We start from the raw sequence: 23,472 nt of genomic DNA on the forward strand, positions 1-23,472 counted from the left end.
CTACAATGCTTTAAAAAGGGAATTACTTAAAATACCTTTTTTTTTTTTACCCTTAACAACTGAAGAAATAGAGAAATAAGTATAGGTTACCTTCATTTTCTGCCAGTAAAGCAGGTTTGATGTTATATATGTCACTGTAAAAACTAAATAAAGTATTCACATCAGTTGTGAACAATTTGTGCCAGCAAAAGTTAAAGCCTCAAAGAAACCTCTTTAAAATGCTAACAAATTTACTTACAAACACCTATATTTATTATTTCATAAATAGGCGCAACAGGTTCCATAAAAAAGATTAAATACAGACACAGTATGAAGAAACAATAATACATAGCCATATGTAAAGGTTATAATTTAGCTGTCTCCAATCTGTTTCTGCATCTAATAAAATATCAGGTAAGCATTTGGCAGTTTTATACATAAAAGGACTTAAATGACGTTTACTAGCCAGTACACATAAAGTGATTTTCTTTAAAAAAAAGAAGCATTTTTTAGGCAGTACAAAATAAATGTGTTTGCTCTTTATCAACATTAGTTTTTTTCCTAGGTTTTTGTGTTTATTTCATGAGACAAAGCCAATATTTTCAATTAATATCATTTGGGAATATTTTTCTTTTTTTCTCCAAATACTTTGAAAATATAGAACTATTAGTCAGTTGCTTAAAAATGAAGTAAAAATATGAATGTTTGCCAATTTAACCCTTGTTGTGAAATCAATAAACTGGAATGAGCCAGTTTCAATTACAATTAGCTACAAAAACATTCACATTTTATACTCTAGGAGAGTGTAACATAGATGCTATTTACAAACTTGCTATGACTGCTACATCAAGCCATTTAAAAAGTCTTTAGTAGTTTCATATAAACACCCATTATGAAAAACCAATGGAAAATCCAGGACTTTTATCCGAGACATCTACAGTTGCTAAGGCAGTTACTATCGCAGCACTTCACAGCAAAAACCAACATAAAATCTGAATGGTCCAAGTTTCCTTCAGGGAAGAAGAAAAGCAATGTCCGTTAAAGGATCTCAGGGTGGGAGTGGAAAGGAGAAAGAAAAAGAAAAAACTGGGGGGGGGGGGGAGAAAAAGAAAGAAGCAAGACTATTTTTTCCAGAGTGGGTGACCCACAAGCTCAAATAGTCCTAAGTGCTTAGCAACTTGTATTTCCTAATAAAATGCAGAACTGCCTTGACTGCATAAAGCAATCCATGATGAAAAGACTTCCCTGCATTCCTCAGTGGAAAGGAGAGGTGTTTCAGATTTTCAGGTAAGGTAGAGTGCTTTGTCCCTCTGCATGCCGCTGTTCAAAGAGAAAAAGAACAAATGTGATTTTTAAAAAAAATTTGTCAAATTCTTCCAAAAACCCACCCCCACAACCCTACTGCATGCCATTAAGTCCAAGCACATCACTGAAGTACGACTGCATTGCCATGGCAATAATAAGAAAAATTCTAGTGCCATAGTGGCACGTAGCAACCCCGAGACCACATCTGGCTCTAAACTAAAGAGGACTGGGACATGGGCTTAAGCACTGGTTTGGGATCACCCGCACTACCACGTTGGTAGCGCTGACTACCCCTCTCTCACAAACCGCATAAGTACAGCTGAGGGTTTAGCACAGGTCTCAGAACGATACTCCATAAGTGCCTGATATGATGTGGCCACTTTCCTTAGAGGGCAGGAGAGCTTGGTTAGATGAACACAGCTGCCAGCCGCTGGAATCTCTGGCCTATTTTATTTACTAGTACAGACATAGCCAAAATGTGTTGGGTTGGCAGGTTCAGGTAAGCACACGCAAGGGAACACCAGATGCTTCTGGCAGAACCGATTAGAACAACTCTCTACTGGACATCAGGCTGTACAGGAGACCTTCCACCAATGCATTGTCTAGCACGCTTGTACGTTCAGTTATTGCTGGGTTTTAGCTTCAACTGCAGCATACCAGTTCAGGGCAAAAAGGAGTCATTTACCAGTTTCTAATTCGGAACAGAATTCTGACAGTGGTCAGAAAAAATATATCATTTAAAGCAGAAGCAGCATCACTGATGGGGCTTGGTTCACACTGCAGAGATTTTCTGGGAGAGAGGCTTGACTCTTAAAGTCCTGCTTGCTTGACAAAACCCAGGCACCAGTTCTGTTCTTCCACAGCTTTACAGCTTACTTGGTTTGGAGTCTGGGAGCAGCACAGAGCAAGCTACGCTGCACTGTCGATTTATGCCAATGCTAAAGCTAAGATTGGATAAGTCCATGCCCACAGATTCACAAAGGCATATCTACAGGGTATATACAGGGTCTGCTCACAGAAAGCTTCTGCTGATGCCCAGTGGGCACCCAGAGGGCACTGCTGGCAATGATTGCACATCGCTTTTTCCAGAAGAGACCAGGAGTCAAAGCCACAGGTGGCTATGGCCTGTTTGACAGAGGACAGTCTATTCAGAGCTCAGTTTAAGTGGGTATAAAAGTCTGTTGGCTGAGTAGGCTCCTACAAGGGTCTGCAGCACAAATCGAGACGTTATGGTGGCACAGCACGGGAGTGAGACTGTTCTGCTGAACGAGTGGGCAAGTCATGGGGCAACAGCCATGAGCATGGGGGAAAGTGATGCTGCTGTGCAGACTAGTTAAAGCCTGCCTCCGTGTCAGCAGGTTTTAGTCAAGGTGTTATTCTCAACTAGTAACCAGAAAAAGATTATTGTTTGGTTCCAGTCCAAGTTCCAGAAAAACTTTAAAACAATAAAGCAAGTGAAATTCTCTGAGTAAATGTAATGGGTGAAGCTGGTCTTTAGTTCTGCTGTGTGTCCATTTGTCTGGGCTGGATTTGACACTTTGGTAGAAACCAAGAGCTTTTATCTGCGTCTGCCTTGGGGATTCATGCCAAGGTGAAGGGGAGGTCAAGCTGGTGGGCAGGTTCACAAGGCACGGTATCTATAATTTAAAACTCAAAAGATACCTTCTGTTCAGAGTCTTAAATGTTTCCAGGCAGTTCCTGGGACAGTAATGTGGCTCCATAAAAGCCATGCTGCAGAGGAGTTGAGAGTTTGAAGGGGCTACCGATCTTATGGTAGGGGCACAGAGCTCCTACAGGTATGGTGTTTTGTTCCTGGTTACAATCATGTGATCTTCATGCCATTCCCTTCCACATATCCTGTATCCCATGCATCCCCCCTGCATCTCCCTGATGTGGGTTTTCATCACCCAGACTAGTTGTTTCCACTGGCGGCAAGGTCTCCTCAGCAATGGAGTATTTGGAGAAAATAGTTCACGCCATTTGTCTCTCAAATAGGAGATAGTGATCTTCACATTTCTTTCCTACAGCTTCTCTCTAAGATTTCAGTTCTGATTTTCTAACGAATGGAAGTTCTCTAAGACCAAAGCGTATGTGCTGTGATAGCGTCACAACAATGTCTAATGAATGTATGTCTTGAAAACTTGTTCTGCCACAACAGTCTAACTGCTGAATAAATGCAATGCTGTCACAGATGCACTTTTGAACCACTGTAGGGAAACAGGCAACAAAGATGTTTCCAAATTCTCTATCAGATACTTGTGTCATAAATGTTGCTCAACACAAGGTGGCATTCACTGGCTGCTTACCCATTACTGCAGTAGTCATTATTCCAGTCCACAGTCTGTGCTGGAGGATTTCTGCACCCTGAACGAACGTACTCCATTGCTTGGGTAACAACTTGTGCAGCTGTTGATGTTGGATTGATGATATTCTGATAATCAGGCTGAAGAGTAAATCCCTAGAGGAGAGAGCAAGTGCATTAGTACGTACAGAAATGAAGTAACGGATTGGGTGCATTTAACAAAACCAAGTCGTGTGTATTGTGCAATGGTAGAATACTTCTTTTCCAGCTGTAATTTAGGTTATCAAACTTAAAAGAGGAAAAATGTGTAGGTTCTTTCTAAGTTTGAAAATCTTTCTTTGGTTTGAGAAATGAAACACTGCCAAAATGTTGTTAGCTATTACACAGTCACAGGATGGAACTAAAAGGGATGGAGCAGAAACAATTCAGAACCAAGAGAACAACTCAATCAACACTGGGGTAAAAAGGTCTGTTTGCTCCTTAGAGCTTCCATTTAGATTAAATGTAAGGACACACACAAGTCGTTAACTCCCAGAATATGCAACAGAATCTTTTTGAAGGATGTAGGCAGCAGGTGGCTGACTGTTTTATTAGACTACACCTATTCACATATTGTTCTCAAAACCCTTTTTCTTCATTCAGTCACAAAGGGACCATCTGCTGCTTCTTTTATTTGTACTTCTCTCTCAACTAAACAGAAATTCAACCAAAGCTTTTTAACAGTTGTTGGACTAATGTAGTGAAAGTAGCACAGAATAACTTGCTTTTTGAAACCAAGAAGACGAGAAAAAAAAGTGGAAGTTACAAAGAGACATCTAACCTGCTCCCTGAAATATCTGCCATATGAAAAGTCATAATAATTTTTAGCTCTTTTGATACATGAGGATGTTTAAATGCTGTGTTTCAAAACCAGGAGAGCAATTGAAATTTCAAGGCTAGTGTATCTGGTTCACCCTGTATAAATGTACATCATGTTCCTGTAAAGTTAGAAGAACTACATTGGGTAAAAAATATGGGAACACTGTACAAAAGCAATTGATGTCTGCTGAAAAAAAAGCAGACCAAACTACTTCTTGGGGCAATGGCATACAATTTCCACTCCAGTTAACTGGATGTGTAGCTGTGAAATCAGAAACTGAACTTGAACCAAGATATCTAGTTTGAAAATCCACTCCCTCTCGCCAAAGTCCACATAAAGAATAGACAGGATTAAACCTCATAGCTTTCAATTTTAAATTGTAGTGGATTATGTACTGTTCAACATCTTTGTCAGTGACATGGACAGTGGGGTCAAGGGCACCCTCAGCAAGTTTGCCGATGATACCAAGCTATTTGGCGAGGTAGGCACGCTGGAGGGGAGGGATACCATCCAGAGGGACCTGGGCAGGCTGGAGAGGTGGGCCCAAGCCAACCTCATGCATTTCAACAAGGCCAAGTGCAAGGTCCTACATCTGGGTTGGGGCAATCCCATGCAGAAATACAGGCTGGGCAGGGAATGGCTGGAGAGCAGCCCTGAGGAGAAGGACCTAGGGGTGCTGATTGATGAGAAGCTCAACATGAGCCAGCAGTGTGCGATCGCAGCCCAGAAGGCCAACCGTACCCTGGGCTGTATCAGAAGTGTGGCCAGCAGGTCAAAGGAGGTGATTCTGCCCCTCCACTCTCATGAGACCTCACCTGGAGTACTGCATCCAGCTCTGGAGTCCCCAACATAAGAAGGACATGGACCTGCTGGAGCATGTCCAGAGGAGAGCCACGAGGATGATCCGAGGGCTGGAGCACCTCTCCTATGAGGAGAGGCTGAAAGAGTTGGGGCTGTTCAGCCTGGAGAAGAGAAGGCTCCGGGGAGACCTTATTGAGGCCTTCCAGTACCTTAGGGTGGCCTACAGGAGAGCTGGGGAAGGACTTTTTACTAGGGCATGTAGTGATAGGACGAGGGGGAATGGCTTTAAACTGGAAGAGGGCAGGTTCAGATTAAACATTAGGAAGAAGTTTTTCACTTTGAGGGTGGTAAGGCACTGGAACAGGTTGCCCAGAGAGGTTGTTGAGGCCCCATGCCTGGAGGTGTTCAAGGCCAGGATGGACGTGGCCTTGGGCAACCTGGTCTAGTGAGAGGTGTCCCTCTCACTAGAGGCAGGGAGGGTTGGAACTCGATAATCTTCAAGGTCCTTTCCAACCCAAACCACTCTATGATTCTATGTGTGATTGCTTCATATACACAACCTTCATTAAGACAGGAATTTTGAGAAGAGCTGTTTTTCTTCTGCAGGTTTAACAACTCAGCCACGCTACCTTTAATAAAGATAAATGAGTATTCTCAGTTTCCACCTGGCCCACTCCATCCCCAGAAATGAGCTTCCTTCAAATATAACATGCCACTTCTTCACATCCCTCTTTCTTGGTGCATTATACTCCAGCTCTTCCCTGGAGGTCCCGTGGGTGTTCTGCCCTGCCGCGCCCCTCGTGTACACCGTCACCTCAGTCCGCTCATCCTGACCACAGATTTTTCCTAGGCTGTAAATGAGTGCAACTTTCTTCCATAATCTCTTTCGTATGGAGAATATCCCATGTCACACCTCAGCACCTTAAATGCTCTCTGAAGCCTCACTTTGTCCCTGATGACTCCAAGAAACAGACCATTAGCAGTGGGCAAGTTCATGAGCTGAATTCAGTACCTTGTGGTGCTGTAACATATACCGCCCTGCTAATAAAGTAAAATAAAACCCACCCGTAGTGACTGCAACCCCCACGCTCTGTACCCAGCCTTTGCACCAGGCTCTGAACCTGCACATCAGGCTGCATAAACAACCCCCATGCCTGCAACGAATCCAAGGGAAACTGTAATTGAGCAGACTTCCCCAAGACTTTAATTGGAGTTTTGCCTAATTAGAAGGTAGAAAAATCGGTTTTGTATATCACCGTCATCTTTTTTATACAAAACATCACCCACAAAGTCTTTCTAATTTAGCTGTAAGAGGAAACTAACCCCAGAAACACATCCTACCCTCAGGCACTCAGGTTTACCTTTGGTAGCAAAGTCCCTGAGTGATCTCTTATCGGTCTTCATGAAACAATCATATATACAAGAAAAACACTATATAAGGCCAGTAGCTACAGCAGTGCTGTAGCAAAGCATGCGAGTGAGCAGGCACAGAGACTCAAGTACCCATGCAGCAAGAGGGAACGGTTCCCCAAATCAGATGAAGAGACCATCAGCGCAATATCTGTTTTGTTTCTTCTGGACTTAGGACAAATAAATAGCTTAGATACAGGAGGATGGTCCTGTGGTTTAAGTGTAAGCTTGGAAGTGGGTGGGGACTTCTCATATTTTCTCAGGTTTTCTATGCGACCACAGCCAAATTGCTTTGGCTGTCTTCCAGCGAAGCACACGTGCATTTGTGCTTGGACTGAATTGATACCTCTCATGTTAAGGTTGGGACCACGGCCCGACCTTTATTCTCCTACCTGCAAAATAAGGGGTAACGACACTTTCATCTTGAGCCTGGCAAGTCTGTTTAGTTTATAACTGCCTGGGATTGGGGCCTGTTTCTTAGGATGTGCTCACGTGATGAATTTTAACGTGATGCAGAGGTATCTGAGCCGGGCTCCGGCTCCAGCTCCAGAAGCAGCTGAGCTGCTGCAGCTCATCGGTCCCACTGGGGTTGAGGGCTACTGGAATACCAGCAATGTGAGTGTTGGAAAGCATACTTGTAAAGGCAAAGTAATTTAAGAAACCTGAACTCAATATGAAGGACTGATAAAGTGTGGTGATGTTTAAAATGTAAACAATAATTACTTCAGCTTTTTCATCAACAGAAAAAGCTCTGGAAATATAGATCTGTACAACAGAGGGAGACAGCCTTGTAACAGGCTTGTAGTAAATATTTGTGTATTATTTATTTAAGCCCTTAACAAACAATGATGAAATAAAAAGTGCTCAGAAAATGAGTGCTTCGAGGTCTAATTAAACAATGCTGAATGTTTTTGCATTGTAATGCTCAAGAGAAAATCACCAACTGTTTCGCAACATGCCTAGAATTTTAAATTTCATTTTCTTGTTCCAGATTGAAATAAAAATAGGGAACTTGATAAAGATTAATTCGATGTCAGGAGGGACATTTGCTCTTTAATTAGATTTCTGTAGCCCTAGCAGTTTCGTTGTGCCACTGTAGCAAGTCCTAAAAAGCCTGCAGCAGAACTAAACAGTGATCCTCATCTCCACACTTTACTGGGAACTAATTTCATTTCCTGCCTGTCTGGAGAGGTATTTTCAACAGGCATCAATGTTTTTGTCTTCACAACTGATTTATTCATCAATCTCAATGTGATATTTTAAACCTTTAAATTACATCCAAATCCTAAAGCATCTGTTTATTACACAAGGAAATTGAAAATCTGTCTGTGTGATATCATACAAAGATTTTTCCTTAAGGTTATAAAGGAAGTTGACAGATATTAATGATTTTTTTTTTTTCTCTTGACCTCGTTCGAAGACAAAGCTTAACAAAAAAGAGGAAGAAATCTGGACAAATACAGCAGGTCCATGAGTTTACTGTATATAATATATACCAGAAAAAATGAGGCTATTATTTTTGGCAGGCTATGCAATCATCTTGCTGTATACATTTATTTTCTGAAGGAAAAGAAATACCTAAAAGTAGACTGAAATGAGCTATTATTTAAAAAAACTAAAAAATAAAATATGACATACATTAATCTTCTGCTTCTTTCTTATGCGTACACTTGCAGCAATGGCTACTAGACATTAAGAATCTAGTTTTGCTTGCTCTACGTGTGAAACGAAGTGGGACAGAGATTGTAATGGGACTCACCATCCCACTCAATGCTTGGGTGAAGCATTTTAAGCAGGAAAGGAGATACTTCTGATAGGGCTACTTAAAAGGGTTCCTTAACTAGGACTGGGTGCATTTGGGAGGGAGCGAATCCTTGGTCTCATGACCCTCCACACAAAACAGCACAGTAGAACAGGCTGGAGGGGGGGTACACTCAGAAAGAAGCACAAGTGTCTGAGTAGAGAAAGAAAAGAATGACTTTGCAAGAGAAAACAGGTTGCAGCTTCAGACACCTTTTCAGCCTGTGCTTTGGAGAAATCGTGCTGATCTGAATGACGAGGGTTAAGATTCAGGTCACCTGATCCCAACTAAGTAAAACTTAAACATCATGTCAAACCTAAGAAACAGACTGGAGAGAAGCAACTCTGTATCAGTTAAAACAGAATAAGATGCTTATGTGAGCATTTAACGGAAGAAAAATCAGACACTTCTAACCTACTGTGATGCTTCCAGTGTGTCAAAAGGGGATGAAAGAAAAACTGCTGCACAGGGGATTTAGACTTTAACAAAGCAAAACTTTAGCATGGCTCCTTTAGCATGGAAAAGTACATTATATTTCAGAATTGGAAGTTAAATATCATCAAAATCGGGATCTAATTTAAATCTAAGTCTAAGAACTAAGTGGTCATGTTTTACAGTGTAAAGGACTAACAGTGTAAACGAGCACCCCAAAGGTCTACAGTAGTGCCCATTATTTAATTTATTCATTAACTGTTCTGGAACAGAAAGGAATAGAGGCAAAATAGTCTACTTTGCAGAAGTTACAAATAAATATTTAGATAGCTCGAACTGGAGAAGATTGCTTAAAAGAAATTAAAAAATATTTACTAATGCTAGGCATATGACCAAAATGCTAATACCTAAATTTTACTTTGCCTTGTGCATTTCAGAGCAATTTGGATGCGCTGCATCAGCTGCATACTCCACAGAATTAATTGATTTTAAAAATAACAGAAATTGTGCAGTCACTGGAGATTTTTGGCTACCGACACTTCTGATCTTCTTGACGTTCTGTAGTTTTTGTGGACTCCTGGAGGAGACTGCCCTTCTCCAGCTGGCAGCCTCTTTTGGTTTGGCAGCTGCACACATGCAGGCAAGGACTGCTGGAAGTGGAGGAGGACGTGCTGTTCCCTGAGGAGCTGATGAAGATCAGCTCATTGTCCTGGCAGCAGCGGGGGCAGAACTCTCTCCCCAGGTCAGCACTTCTCATCTGTCCCTCCTCAAAGTTACGCACAGAAGAAGAGTTTGTGGATTTCACGCAGAGTAGTTTTGGAGAACTCTCTCTGCCAGGACTGAGGTCTGGATCGTTATGTGAGTTTTCTTGGAGCTGGCAGTCAGTCCTTTGGATATACTGCAAGCCAGTCTTTGGTAAGAAACCATCCTCCCTCTCCTGGATAAAATGAGTGACCGAATCTCCCAGAGCCACAGTGTTAAAGCAGGGGATGTGTAGACAGCAGGGATTCCCAGAGCCTGCTACCATTGAATGAATGAGCAGTGGTGAGATTTCCAAAAAGGAAAATTTCTCTTGTGGCAAGTCATGTTGTAAGGAGTGGGGTGTTAAGTAGTTTCTGTTCTTGCTGCTTACATAAATCAGATGTGTGCCGGAGTCTTTGGAAAAGGCTTAATGGTGGCCATACCTTTAGCATGAAGGAAATCAAACAGCTGAGGGAAGAAGAACTGAAAAAAAGTTGAATTAAATAGCTTCTGCCTTATCAGACTGCATACTCTCCCATTCTTCTTGGCTGTCTTTTTATGCGGCGGAGTGGTCTGCGCTGTGCTGCTGGGGACTGAACCTCACATCCACAGTCCTCCTTCCCTCCTCACCACAGGCTGGAGATACAGGGTGGTGCTACACCTCTTTGTCCTCATTGCTGTTGACTCTGTGCTGCTGTCATCGTTTGGAGGGCTCATTTTTCTTCTCACCATGTTTTTTCATCTTTAACATGTTCTGTAATCAGCAGAGTGTTTGCTCAGTTTTGAGCAGAGGGAAGAGCAGAGTCCTTTGACAACTGAGTCAGAAGGAGGCCTTTACCCTCACATTACAGTTTCTTGACATCTTGCTATCTGTGTCCTGGTGGCCAACCTGTCCTCTGTGCTCTAATGCACTATGAAAACCTGGGGATAGTGTTTTCTAACATTCCTTGAGTATGACTAGAAAGAGTCATACCTAATACAGCAGTCAGGTTACCACTGTTCTGCTCTGGCATGGCAAATCATGGTGTTGTTATTACATCTGTTGCCCTAAAATTTAACATACTTTTTGCTCTGTCTTTGCCAACATCACCCTTTAAAGGAGATGGATTCTATATTTAAACTCAATCCAAAAACTGTGTAAACTAAAAAAAAAAAAAATTACAAATATTCTACAGTGAAATAACATAGATTTTCCAGACCTCAGAAGCTGCATTACTTTGAAACAAAACTAGAAGCGTACGAAATATAAACTGGCTTGTAGATGTTCCATGGTGCTTAAAGAGAAATGTAGTTAAGATTGGCAGTGTGGAATTTCAACAGGAAACAAGCAACTATCACCTTGAGTGAAGCTCAGAAATACCCCCCATGGTATCTTCATTATAAGCATCAGCCTTTCTGACTATGGAATATGAGTTGGTACAAAGTAATTAAGCTAACCTTTCATGGGTTTAACAATGGAGAGCAGGAACACAGAGGTACAACATTTTTTACCATACTTGTACTTAATAAAGCAAAAGATTCGTCATGGTACAGGTCTACATACTGGCTTCTAGACACCTGTTTTCTGCAACCTAGTGCCCTGTGTTTTCTCTCAAGCTAGAAATAACTCAGCTGCATGCCACATATCTCACAGATGAGTGAAAGTACTCTCGAGCCATTGACGTGCACACCATATGCTACAAACGTGCAATTTGGTTAAATAAAACATTAGAAGATTCATAGATTCATATCGTCTTACTTTTTTTTTAGTATTTAATGGTTTGGAATAACATTTAAGTGTTTGGATTCATACAATAATGATGATGTATATATACATATGTAAGTATCTAATGTCTGCATTACATCTTTTTCTAGCCCCTACTGTACTATTAATTCAATAAATAAAGTCAGATTTTCAAATCTGTTCAGTTAAACTATACCTATCAATGATTCTGGAAAAGACATAAGGGGTTTGATCTTCTGTAACTCTGCACTGGACAAGTAATGCACAAATGACACTGAACTTGGCAAACAATCTGAACCTGGAAGACTGAAACACTTTGGTCCTATTTTTGAAACTTTCTTTCCCTGTTAAATTGTTTTCCCAGCCAGAAGCTATGTTTTGTGTTCACGTATTGCCATCTCTAAAGACCAATCTTGAGAAGAAATGTTTCCAGCTTGGAAAGCAAATGCAAATGCCTTGTTAGCAAAGGTGAATTTATAGAGATTCAAAACATGCAGCAAGTTCATGACTATGTATTATCAACCAGAACTGACAAGTTTTGTGTATACACATTTTGTGGATTCTTGCAACTCCATCAAAAAAATTTTCATTCTAATGCCTCTTTGTAAAGCAAGATCTTATTATTGATAGTCAGGTCTCATCCAATATAAAAATACATTTTCTGTCATGAAATCAGCAGAGTTAATCTGTTCTAACCTTCCCTAGGCCTGGGCCCAAAAGTCACAGTACCATGGATGGCCTGCATTCATGCTGAACTCCTAGGAAATGCATTGAGAATCAATGATATAAACCACTGAGATTATTCAAAAAAAAAAAAAAAAAAAAGCCACCATATTGGGATACTGGGGACAGGCCACCTATTTCCAGTAAAAAAAACGGTAAGTCTAGTTAGTAAAATGAGGTAACAAATGCAGCATAAACTAACATACTCGTGTTCATTCAATCTAGCATGTTTAACACATCCTGCCTTGCTTTGTGTTCCCTCTGACTTTTCCACGTCACAGTCAGCACAAGGATAACAGCACAAGCTACAATCATATCTTTTTCTAGACCTGCCTGCCTTTTGTTTGCAAAATATGTCTCCCGAAGACTTAACATGTCACTTATACTTCAGGGTACTCCCAGATTTGCAGATGGATCTCCGGACACACTTCTATTTCAAGGACACTTCTTGAATTATGGGGGGAGACAGGGGTAGTGCTCAGAAGAATGTGATGAATAGCATTGCTAGCACAAACCGTTCCACCGAAGTTCCCCATCATCTAGGTATACTCATTTATTTGTTCTTGCCTTCGAAAGACTAAGCCTTCAGACTATACTAACCTGGTTTTGGAGCTCTGGAAAATTAAAGCTAATCCACGGCCCTAAATCTCCTTCACTATGTCAACTTCTGGATGACTTTTTTTTTTTTTTTCTCAAAAACCCCATTTCCCCAGACAACTGAAAAGCTCAAACTTACTTGCTGCATTGTAGGTGAATGTAAAGCAGACTGGACCTGCATCGGTAGCTGGTTTCCAATGGACTGCTGCATTGAAATTTGCTGGTGCTGCTGGATGTTGAGATGCTGGTGCAGAGGGGGGCTGATCTGAAGAGGCGGCGGTGGGGACACAGCCATGTTTGCTATGGAAACAGTCACTGGCATTTGGTTGTTGGGCTTGGGCGCTATGTTCCTGGGGATATTGGCATGCATGGCAGTGATGTGAGGATTCATTCCTGGTTGTTGGTGGTAGTGGGAACCGAGGTACAGTGCAGAGTGAGCCTGGGCAGGCCCATGAAACACTGACTGCTTTGAATTCATCATCTGAGGTTGTGGGGATGCTTTAACATCAACAGGTTCGCTGTAGCTCTGTTGAAAAAACAAAAAACAGACAATACTTAGAAGCTACAAAAAGCTGCTGCTCTCCCCCATGAAGTTTCTTTGAGAGTCTCACCATGGGAAAACACATACCTGGACCATCAAATCGTCCTTGACATGGAGTCTGGTTATTACACTAGAAAAATAATTAATCCCTTTTACCTCATACCTTTACAATATCTTCAGCATTATAAAATGATAATTTAGCCCCTTTGTTTCCTGGTTTAGCCTGCAATTTGGCTTTTTCCAAACTTGGAGCTGGTATCGCTGACCTAATAACCTACACAACAAAGACAACCAGGCCTGTCATGTTTGTTCACATAAGCAGCCACTACTATTGTCGTCAAGTTTGATGGCCTGGTTGAAAAAATATTCAGGAGGGCAGGTTCCAGCAAAAGTCTGCAGTGATCTTTGACATGTCTCATTTTCCCATTTGCAAAGCAGGGATAAGAATTTCAGTGTCCTTTACCATACATGCTGATAACTGCTAATAGTGCTTTATCAGTTAGCTAACATGATGAAGTGGCTAAACCCAATCCACAGTTGTTCTACCGCATTGAATCAATATGCTAGCTGCTGTGCCGATACCTTTATTTTCAAGTATTCTATCCTGGGATGCCATCCACACTTCTATCAAATGTACTTCATGAGCCATGCATTCAGAAAAATAATATTATTCTGAATAATTTCACTTTTAGCTAAACTTTCCTTTTTAACCCAGTTCATAAAGTTCTGAAAATTCTGTTTAAAACTGATGTCTATATAAGTGTTAGACTGCATCAGACACAGGGAAACTACCTTACTAAAGCTGGAAGAATACTGCATAGAATATTAGAAAATGCACAGATTTTCAAAAATGTTATGGTCTACCCTGATTTCCTAAAGCTGCTAGTAATAAAAAAATTCCAATAACGAATGTGAATTTTTCATAATATTATTTGTTCCAATATTTAGAACTCGTTACATTTAATTTAAACTCAGTTTATTAAGTTGTTTTCCATACCCTTATTTTCTTAGATCTGAGTGCTAACTCTGTGTGCTCAAACAAATGATGAAAAAAATTTAAGAATTAACTCCCATGAGCTTATAGGTGGGAATCATACTTTGCAGTTAAGTCATACTGGGATTAATAGCCAGTGAAAGGTGAAACATGCTGGAAAAAAATGGCAGAAATGTCCCTCTGGAGAGAGAAGTCACTTTGTCAAAACAAGGGCTGAAAGATGCATATATGCCCTTATTCTGTGACCTCCATGTCATGTTTGCTCAGTTTACAAGTCACAGTAAGTTTCATGCTACTCTCAGCACTCCAGGGTCAGTGAAGTCTATTTGTATTCTTTCTGAAGGATGTACCATCACCAACAAACCGCTAACACATGCGTTACTGAAATTGCTTTATTATATGCGATGATAAAGATGGGAAAGATAACTTCATTTTCCCTAAGTGTAACGGCAGTACCATTAGCAAAAAACCTTGTTTTCTCCAATAAGCTAAGGGAAATTAAATGAATATGATAAAATGAATGCAAATCTCTGCCTCTGTGGATCTGCCCGGCTCTGCTCGCATGTGGATGTACACGTGTGCAATATTATATGCGTGTTTGCAAGATTCAGATACAGGCATAAAAACCCACAGATACTAAACGATAAAACCTGAAAGTAGGTGCAAAATCTGCCATTTTTTGGTATTATTTTTAAAACACTGAACTAATGATCATGATGACATGAGAAATATTTCCCCCCTCTCTTCCCATCCCATGTATTTGTAGGACACTCTCGTGAGTGTGGGAGCAAAGACTGGCAGGTTTGCCAAAATTTCAGAGATTCTGAAGAAGGTTTGCTAATTAGCAGCATGGTCAGGACCCTCCTCTAGAGTGTGCCGGGCTCTTTACACATTACAGGAGGTGTATGCTGTGCTCTTTCTTGAGAAACATGAAGTTTTACTGCGTGCATTGTCCCCTCGTGAAAACAACTTGCCTTTCCATGAAGGCTCTATCTGGTCTAGCAGAGATAATTGCTCTTGAAGTGTCTGAGGGTAGATTGGTTAAACAGTTCCTCCGGTGAGGAAGTATCAAAAAGCCTTTGCAGCATACTGATACATACTTCTATTTCATTTGTGACTACAAAGATGCTGCCATACACCTCTTGAACAAAGATACAGTGAACCAACTTAATTATTGGGTAATTCTGAGTTCACTCATGGGCAGTGAATGCATGGCCCATGCTGATAAAATTGCAGAGATATCAGATGCTTAGTATCATTTAATACTTGAAATACTAAATTATGTTAAGAGGAATTGTACAGTCTCGGGCCGGAGATGAATAACACTCACTTTCCTCTGAGAAGAGCGTTTGCAAAGTGATCAAAAGGGGCCATTCCAGCTGTCTCAGGCTATCAATAATCTTTTTGTATGTTTCACTACCTCCTGATCTAATGAAAAGCACAACACTTCAGTTTCAAACCAAGTATTTTGCTGTTACTTAGGACGCTTTAAATCATATGTGATCTGAAGCCCAATTGTCCAATATCAGTGTAAAACATATCAATATTATCAGTTACTGGGAATCTTGATGAATGAACCCATTAAATGCTATTCTCCAGCATATTGCACTTTCAGCTTTTTCTAAGGCTGGGTCAGAAACCCAGATTTCGTAAGTATTGCTGAAGCTAATGGAATAGGTGATGTCAAATATTTTGGCTTTGTTATGTCACTTTACTGTCAAATACACCAAGAAGTGTATATAATGCATAGGTTATGTTATTATTTTGGACACAATAACTGTTTTCACAGATTAGAATGCGCATTGCACTTGTCCAGTACAGCATCAGACAGCCTTAGACAAGGACTTTTATTATGGGTACTACTAAGAATTAGGAAAGAAGGAATTTGATCAGCCAATATGGGTCTCAAGTAGACAGTCATGTTCCCTAACTTTGCAGGCTGGAATTCAGTGAATTTGCTCTTGCCTTATGCAAGGAGAAAACACAGAAATAATTTTAAAAACCCCACGTCTTTAGTTAATTAATCTGCCCAAAGACAACAAAGACAGTTTACATCGCTATTTTTTGGCATGAAGTTATAGGATACAAGTCATTTACAGATATATGCATTGGAGACCAAAATTACAAATCTGTAGACACAGGCCATCGAACTTTGAAGCTTAGTTTCTCCTACATGTGATAAGGTCTTCTACTAGACATGCAGTAAGAAAATCTTTTATCATTACTATCAGAACTTTGGTATTGTAGACCCACCACTAGAGGGTGACAGAATATTATATTTAGTTAATGGTATGAATTGATATTGTACACAAACATTAGCAAATGTACTCCAGGACCACAAACTAGCTTTTCTTGACAGTCCTTTATGCTCTTTGAGTGGATGCTACTTGTTCTTGAAGTCAGCTCACAGCCTTACTCTAAATCTTTCAAGCTCTTAATAGGCTAGGAGTTGGGTTTCTTATGGACCTGCCTCTCCATCTCACATCATCATCTAATACTGTTGCCTAAATTTAAAAAAAAAAAAAAACAAAACCAAACCAAAACACCAAAACCAGAAAGTGAAGACAAGGTAGGTAGGCCAAGGCAACGGAATGCTCCAGAAAAAGTATGACTGCCCTTTGGACACAAAACAAAACCACCTTTTTTTTTCTAAAATAATCTATTTTTTTACCAAAACATGAAGAAAAAGACTATTTCGAAAGCCCAACAGAAATAGAATGAAAGTAGAAGAGAAATAGAGAAAGGAAGGAAACCAAATAAATGCTACTGTAACTATCATGATCATTAATATAATTATATTAATTAAAAGTATTGACAAGTACAGTTTATGGAAAGCCTTGGTGCGTGACCCTCAGTCCACAAAATGATTCTACTTGTATGGTACTTTCAAGGAAGTGTGTGATGATACAGATGAGTGATGTTCTTCAGAGAAAGTGGTGAGAGTTGATCATTTTGCACAAAGTTTGGGAAAGGCTGGATCAAGTTCTTCCCCCGACTTTACACTAAAATCATGCCTTTCCTTGCATTTCTAAAGGAAAGCAAACTTTTACATCTGCGTTCTGCTCCCCTATTGTGTGCCAAGACTCCTTGTGCTTATTTGCCAAATTAAAGAATTAAATTAGGTTAAGGGGTTAAGCGTTGCTCATCCAGTTGTGCTATTCTTCCCTAAGGAGAACTGCCCTGGGACTAACGGTCCTTCTTATTACAGACTGAAGTCAGGCACAGAGCAGGATGTCACTTCCTTAGAGGAAAGTGACACTGCACTTTCCCTTACCCCCCAAACATCTACTCCACTCCTACAGCTGCTCATTTTAGTGGTGTCAGAGAAAACACCAACAGCCTAGTGATGCCATTCTGGCATTTCCATGGCTTCCTTTGGGATATCGTTTTACTTCCACATTGGAAAGTTTATAGTTGCATTTTGAACTGTCACCTGTAGATCTGGGTAACCAAACAGATGTTGAAACCTACTACATGGTTTCATGTTTGATTCTCTTTCTAACTTGTGGCTGCCTTCTGGCTACAGTTGGGTCTTCTAACCCCACTTGTGTTGGAACAGAAACAACATTCATGTGATTGAAAGTACAGCGAGGACATGTTTCAACAAGGCAGTACTCTAAGGTTCTGATCCTTAGACTACTGAATTTAATGGAAAGCCTCCTATTAACTTAAATTGGAATTTGGATCAGAGCCCAACACTGTTACTTTAGTATTACTGTCTAGATGTCCATTTCATTTTTCATGAAAACTAGTTAGGACCTGACTAACAGAGGCTGACAATCATTCCCAATTGATGAGCACTACTTTTGACCTATGTTCCTTCAAAAGCATACCTAGAAACCACAAGAGCCTATGCTTAACTTCATTTTGCTTTTTTAACATGATAATGCAGCAGTTGTTAGAAAAGTTGCAAGTAGGACCATCTATATATACACATATGTATATGAACATCTTCAATTTACATACTGTATACGTTTTATATTCAGAATGCTTATCTACTATAGCATATGATACCATAATATATGGGAATTAAATAAATACTTTTGCAATAATTTCATTCTAATAAGCAGTGCTCAACTAATATTGCTGTTTGGAATATAAAATCAAACAGTCAGTCTTGTCTCAAAGAAACCACAGTTGTTCTACTTACGGAGGAAAAAGTTTGGGTTTTTTTCTTATTCTGTTGGTTTCATAAAAAGTTAATAACCAAAGCCTTTCAGCTGGAGCAATATAATTTCAGTCATTTACAGCTCAGACATTATCAAAGTACTTCTTTATTAACATCAGCAATTAGCTCTCCTTTATAGTAAAATATTCAGTAAATAAATTGAGTACAATCAGAACATTCAGTAAATGTTCTTGGTACTATTGGATGCCTACATGTCCTTTAAATACATGCTGAGGGACGTCCTTAAGGGCAAAGACATGAGCCTTATGGCTAATATGGCCAGCATAAACTTTCTACCAATGCAAACAGCTTTACTTGTGGGTAAAAATAACCTATTCCAACCTCAGAAGAATTTTTTCCATAGCCAAAGTGGTGTAACATCGTTTCATTTTAAATGAGAAACAGGTGCTTCTCTTTAAATGAGAAAAAGAGGTTTGGCATGCCCTCTACATAGATGAGGAACATGGACTATGGGAGTATTTCAGAGCCTAGAAAAGAGTTTAACTTGATTCAGGTTTTAAATGAATATGTGTGAGCAACCGACATAGCTGCTACATTGTCCCTTTTCATGACAGTGCCATGCGCCTGTCTAGTAACTGGTGCCCATCCTTGAGCCATGCTGAGGAATTCGCCAATTTTTGGACTCTATGACCGGAATGAAGGTTACATTCAGCTACCAGCAGTGATTGTGTCAGCTGGTACCAGGAACGTCCGGGCTGTGATCAAAGTTAGGCAGGCCTGACTCAGCTTTAAGTGAGTTATCTCCAGTACCGTGACACTCAAGATGTAGATAGAAGGAAATTGGCTGAATATTTATGCAGCTCCTACAAAGCTTACCTAAGCTTAAGTTTGCATCTGCTGTCTTTGCTGTCTCTTTGGTGGAAGGAACATCTTGAATTGTTTATTCCTTCTCTCAGCTTTTCTTTGTTCACCTAATCCTGTCTGTTTTTTAACATTTTTGACATTTCAGGTCATTTCCAACCTCAAGCCTGTCCTTGAGAAGAATCCCTTCTTCTAGCCTACATGGGCTCAGCCATTTTAATAATACCCCTGTGAAGCTGTTTATGAGAGAATGATTTCTCTCCAGCAGTGTTTTCTCTTTCCTGCTTAGCTCTTTAACTCCTTTAGAGATTCCTTTGACTTAACTCTGTTCACTCTGTTGGAGAATTCATATGCATATTTGCAGTACAGCTGCCGTCCTACCTAAGTCACAAGAGGCTCTTAGCAAATGACGTTTCGTATTTCGTTAATTCCAGTCACCTATTGCAATAACAACATCTGGGACTCTAGAGAGTTCAGAAAGCTTTTTGACACATTCTTGATGTTTCAGAACAAAGGAGTAAGCCATGGGTTGTCATCTATAATTAGCCGAGGTGGCTCAGAAGAACATCTTCAAATCTAAATATACATTTTGTCATCATCTACAGGGGATTGTCATGGATTCATTCAGGGTATGTAAGTAAAAATGGATGTTTTATGAATGTAACCTGAGTACATGTGATAAAGGATATGCAACTTTAATTTGATACAAGTGTTTTAATTCCCCAAATGGAAGCACTAGGCTAATAGTGAAATCTAGTTTTATTAACTCGCTTCAAAAACAAACACAGTTCCCCTCCAAATCAAAATCTGGCTTCTCTCAAGCTCAAGACATTTCTGCCATTTTTGGCAGAACTTATGTGAGAGCATCTCTCGGTTTTTGCACTGCTAAATGTAAAACTTCACAAGATTTAGTCTCAAATCAAATTCATGGCATTAACTTAAACATAGTTTGCTCTACATTTTCAGCTGCAGTACATAGTTGGTTTCCTTGATAGACAAGAAGATGGTTGGATTTGTGCTATTATCATATTAGACAGTTGTTTAATAAACATATATGTTCACTTACCAGATACTCTGATACATCACATACTTGCACATACCAAATTTTATTTATAATTCCCTGAAAAATTCTTACTATATCATAATAAATCCAGAAAGGATGAAAGTCCGAGGTATCACAGAAGCATGAAGTACCTGCTGTAAAAGCCTTATATTATAGTTCTCCCAGCTAGGGATTCTAATGTTTAATGGAAAAAAAGTAAAAGCTGTACATGCATGTCATCATTCTGTTGGTTTTTTTTTTTTTTGTATTGTTTTAAGGAAAACATTGCCAAATGCCTTGTAGCAGTTTATTAGCTACAAAAAAAAACCCAACAAAAACCAACCAACCAACCATGCATCAAACATAACCATATTTTTTATTTATTCTTTCTATGATGCTTTTACTGAGAACAGGCTGAACTGTTTTATGAAATTCCAAAACATCTGGATGGATTGGGGCTAGATATTATATAGAAATCTGTTGTCTCACAAAGTGGAAACCAGGTGCCTGTCTGCCAGCAGCAGAAGGGATGCTGCTCTCCTTGTACACGATAGCCAACTGATTAAAGCACTGACCAGGAGACACAACAGTTCAGTCCTCTACTGTGTCAAGAGATATGCAGAATTTTATTTCCAATAGAAATGTCCCAAACCCCAGAAGCTGCTTATTCCAGAGAAGATTGAGCTAGGATACGGTGCTCCCCTACATCTGAAGCTTGGCCACTAAGCAGAAATGAATTTGGGATTCATTGGTCCACAGAAAACAAATTGTGGAGAGCACACGCTTGCACATCTGATTTACTTAGGAGTGGGGAGATGCATGATCTGGGAGAGCTGACATATTTTTGCCTTTTTATATATTGGGTAAGTGCTCTCACCGTATACACTTGTGAAATGGGAAAATAAGACCAAGTGTACTGTTTGAGTTTCAGGGTGTAGGTTGAGGTTTTTTGTTTGGTTGGTTGGTTTGGTTTTTTGTTTGTTTGTTTGTTTTTTAACATGGTCTCCATTTTGCTTCCTACTAATAGCACAAACTTTTTCACGTATATTCACTGCAGTCACAAAAGACTATAATTCCTTAGTCTGTTCAATTATATTACAACATAGGCAATGCTGCACATGTAACACAGATATTTTGGGTGCCTGGAAACTCTCTGGTTACAAATTGCTGGGCTAATGGCATTAAGGCAGTGCCAATCTTACTAGTTATGACTTTTAGGTTTTTTTAAGAATTGCAAGGTGGTGGGCTAGCAAAGCTACGTCTGCCATGTATTTTGAGAAGCAATTTTACACGTCCAAAGGATTTGTACTGTCCACAAAACTGAAAAATGTCCAACACGTTTGCTGCAATGTCAAGTGAGGACACCACTTCTACTTAGATACAACGTCAGAGTTTTGAAATATGCTCGAGTATTTTGAACTTGAATAATTTTCTCCTTGCTGAGAGGTTTTAGCTTCAGCCACAGCGGCTAAAATACGTCTGCATGAAACTTGAAGTTGTGTCATTACACAGGGAAAATTAAAGATTCATTTAGCCAGAGAGAACAAAACAGGGAAATCTTCTTTATACTATTCAAACAGTTAAACTTGTACTGGTATAGTTAACATACATACATGTGTGACTTACATGCACATATATATTATGCATGTTAAATACATAATATGCATATAATGTTATAGAAATATACATCGATGCACACATATATATGAAAGTATTTAACATTTACCCATATAAATCTGCATTAAATATACATATTTGAAAGATGCAGCAAAACCTCTAATGTCAGCCAGAAAAAAGGCTGGTTAAGCTAGAAAAAGTGCTTGTTTTATGAAAAAGTAAAATTGCAATTCACAGCATTTTATGTAACGCTGTACAAATTACCAGATACCAGAGACTGCATTTCTGGTCCTGAATAGTAGTAAAAGTTGCAACTAAGGGCAAATATAAAGACACTTGTTTACAATGCAAAGGCTTAGTCAGTACTATAAGCAATATGGCAATCTGCATAGCAGAAGATATAAAGCTTTGTAATGTGATTTTTACTTTACATATCAATTCTTATACACACGAACAAACTCAACAGCAGCCTCATTAACTTCAGTCATTATTAAAAAGGAGAAAATACAGGAAATAAATTCATAAATTAAACGGGGATTAATACATAACTGACATATTTACACAATCATATGTTTAACTTATTTACTGGGTGGTAACCCTGCTTTATAAAGACATCCCTAGAGCATTTAAAAGTGTACTAGAGAAGGGCTGGCAATCCTATTACTGAAGTTGCTGGTGACTCTTCCATTCTTTTCAGTTATGATTTTGTCAAATAACACACTCTGAAATTATACACAATGGGTGTGTGAGTGACCTCTGTGTGCGTGTGTGTGTGTGACAAACTCCAACCAGAACTGCTCAGCTTTGTCAAGAGTGCACCCAGAGGAAAGCACCATATGCCTCCCCCCAAAATTGGGTGACGCTACTGAAGATGCAATGGAAGAAGGACTTGAAGTCTGGTAGGGACAATGACAGATTGTGTCAAAGATTAATATCTCATCTTCCCATGAAATGACACTCAAATTTATAAACGCGTATCATCTGAGGAAGCAGGTGAGACTATTATTATTCCATGTGGGCTCTCCCAGTACTGGATGCTCTCCATGATGAAGAGCAGGTAGTCTGTCCTTCATGTTCATCTCCCGTCTCCTTCGTTGTGCACCCATAGCTATGAGTGTATGAAGGAGAAGTGAGGACGCAGAGGATAAAAGAAAGACTAGGAAAAAGGCTGGCTGAAGTAAATATTTGCTGTTGGGGGGAAGGGAAGGGAAGGGAAGAGAAGGGAAGGGAAGGGAAGGGAAGGGAAGGGAAGGGAAGGGAAGGGAAGGGAAGGGAAGGGAAGGGAAGGGAAGGGAAGGGAAGGGAAGGGAAGGGAAGGGAAGGGAAGGGAAGGGAAGGGAAGGGAAGGGAAGGGAAGGGAAGGGAAGGGAAGGGAAGGGAAGGGAAGGGAAGGGAAGGGAAGGGAAGGGAAGGGAAGGGAAGGGAAGGGAAGGGAAGGGAAGGGAAGGGAAGGGAAGGGAAGGGAAGGGAAGGGAAGGGAAGGGAAGGGAAGGGAAGGGAAGGGAAGGGAAGGGAAGGGAAGGGAAGGGAAGGGAAGGGAAGGGAAAAAAAAGACAACCAAATGGGGCAAAGGGCTGAGTATCATGGAGAAGCCCATCATCCCCACCTGACACTC

General features: G+C 40.1%; 1 protein-coding gene across 1 annotated transcript in view; it reads right to left on the reverse strand.

The window, feature by feature from the left end:
• Nucleotides 1-1,262: 1,262 nt before the first annotated feature.
• TOX (thymocyte selection associated high mobility group box) overlaps nt 1,263-23,472 on the reverse strand; it is a gene marked incomplete at its 3' end in the record, with an annotated part of 218,950 nt that continues 196,740 nt past the window's right edge. Inside the window, exons 7-9 of the mRNA XM_082499039.1 lie at nt 12,813-13,199; nt 3,591-3,742; nt 1,263-1,299 (exon numbers count right to left, since the gene is read on the reverse strand). Coding sequence (XP_082355165.1) covers nt 1,263-1,299; nt 3,591-3,742; nt 12,813-13,199 — 576 coding nt within the window. The remainder of the gene's footprint in view (nt 1,300-3,590; nt 3,743-12,812; nt 13,200-23,472) is intronic.

Source organism: Vanellus vanellus (assembly GCF_965231255.1).
Source record: "Vanellus vanellus genome assembly, chromosome: 2".
Taxonomy (NCBI): domain Eukaryota; kingdom Metazoa; phylum Chordata; class Aves; order Charadriiformes; family Charadriidae; genus Vanellus; species Vanellus vanellus.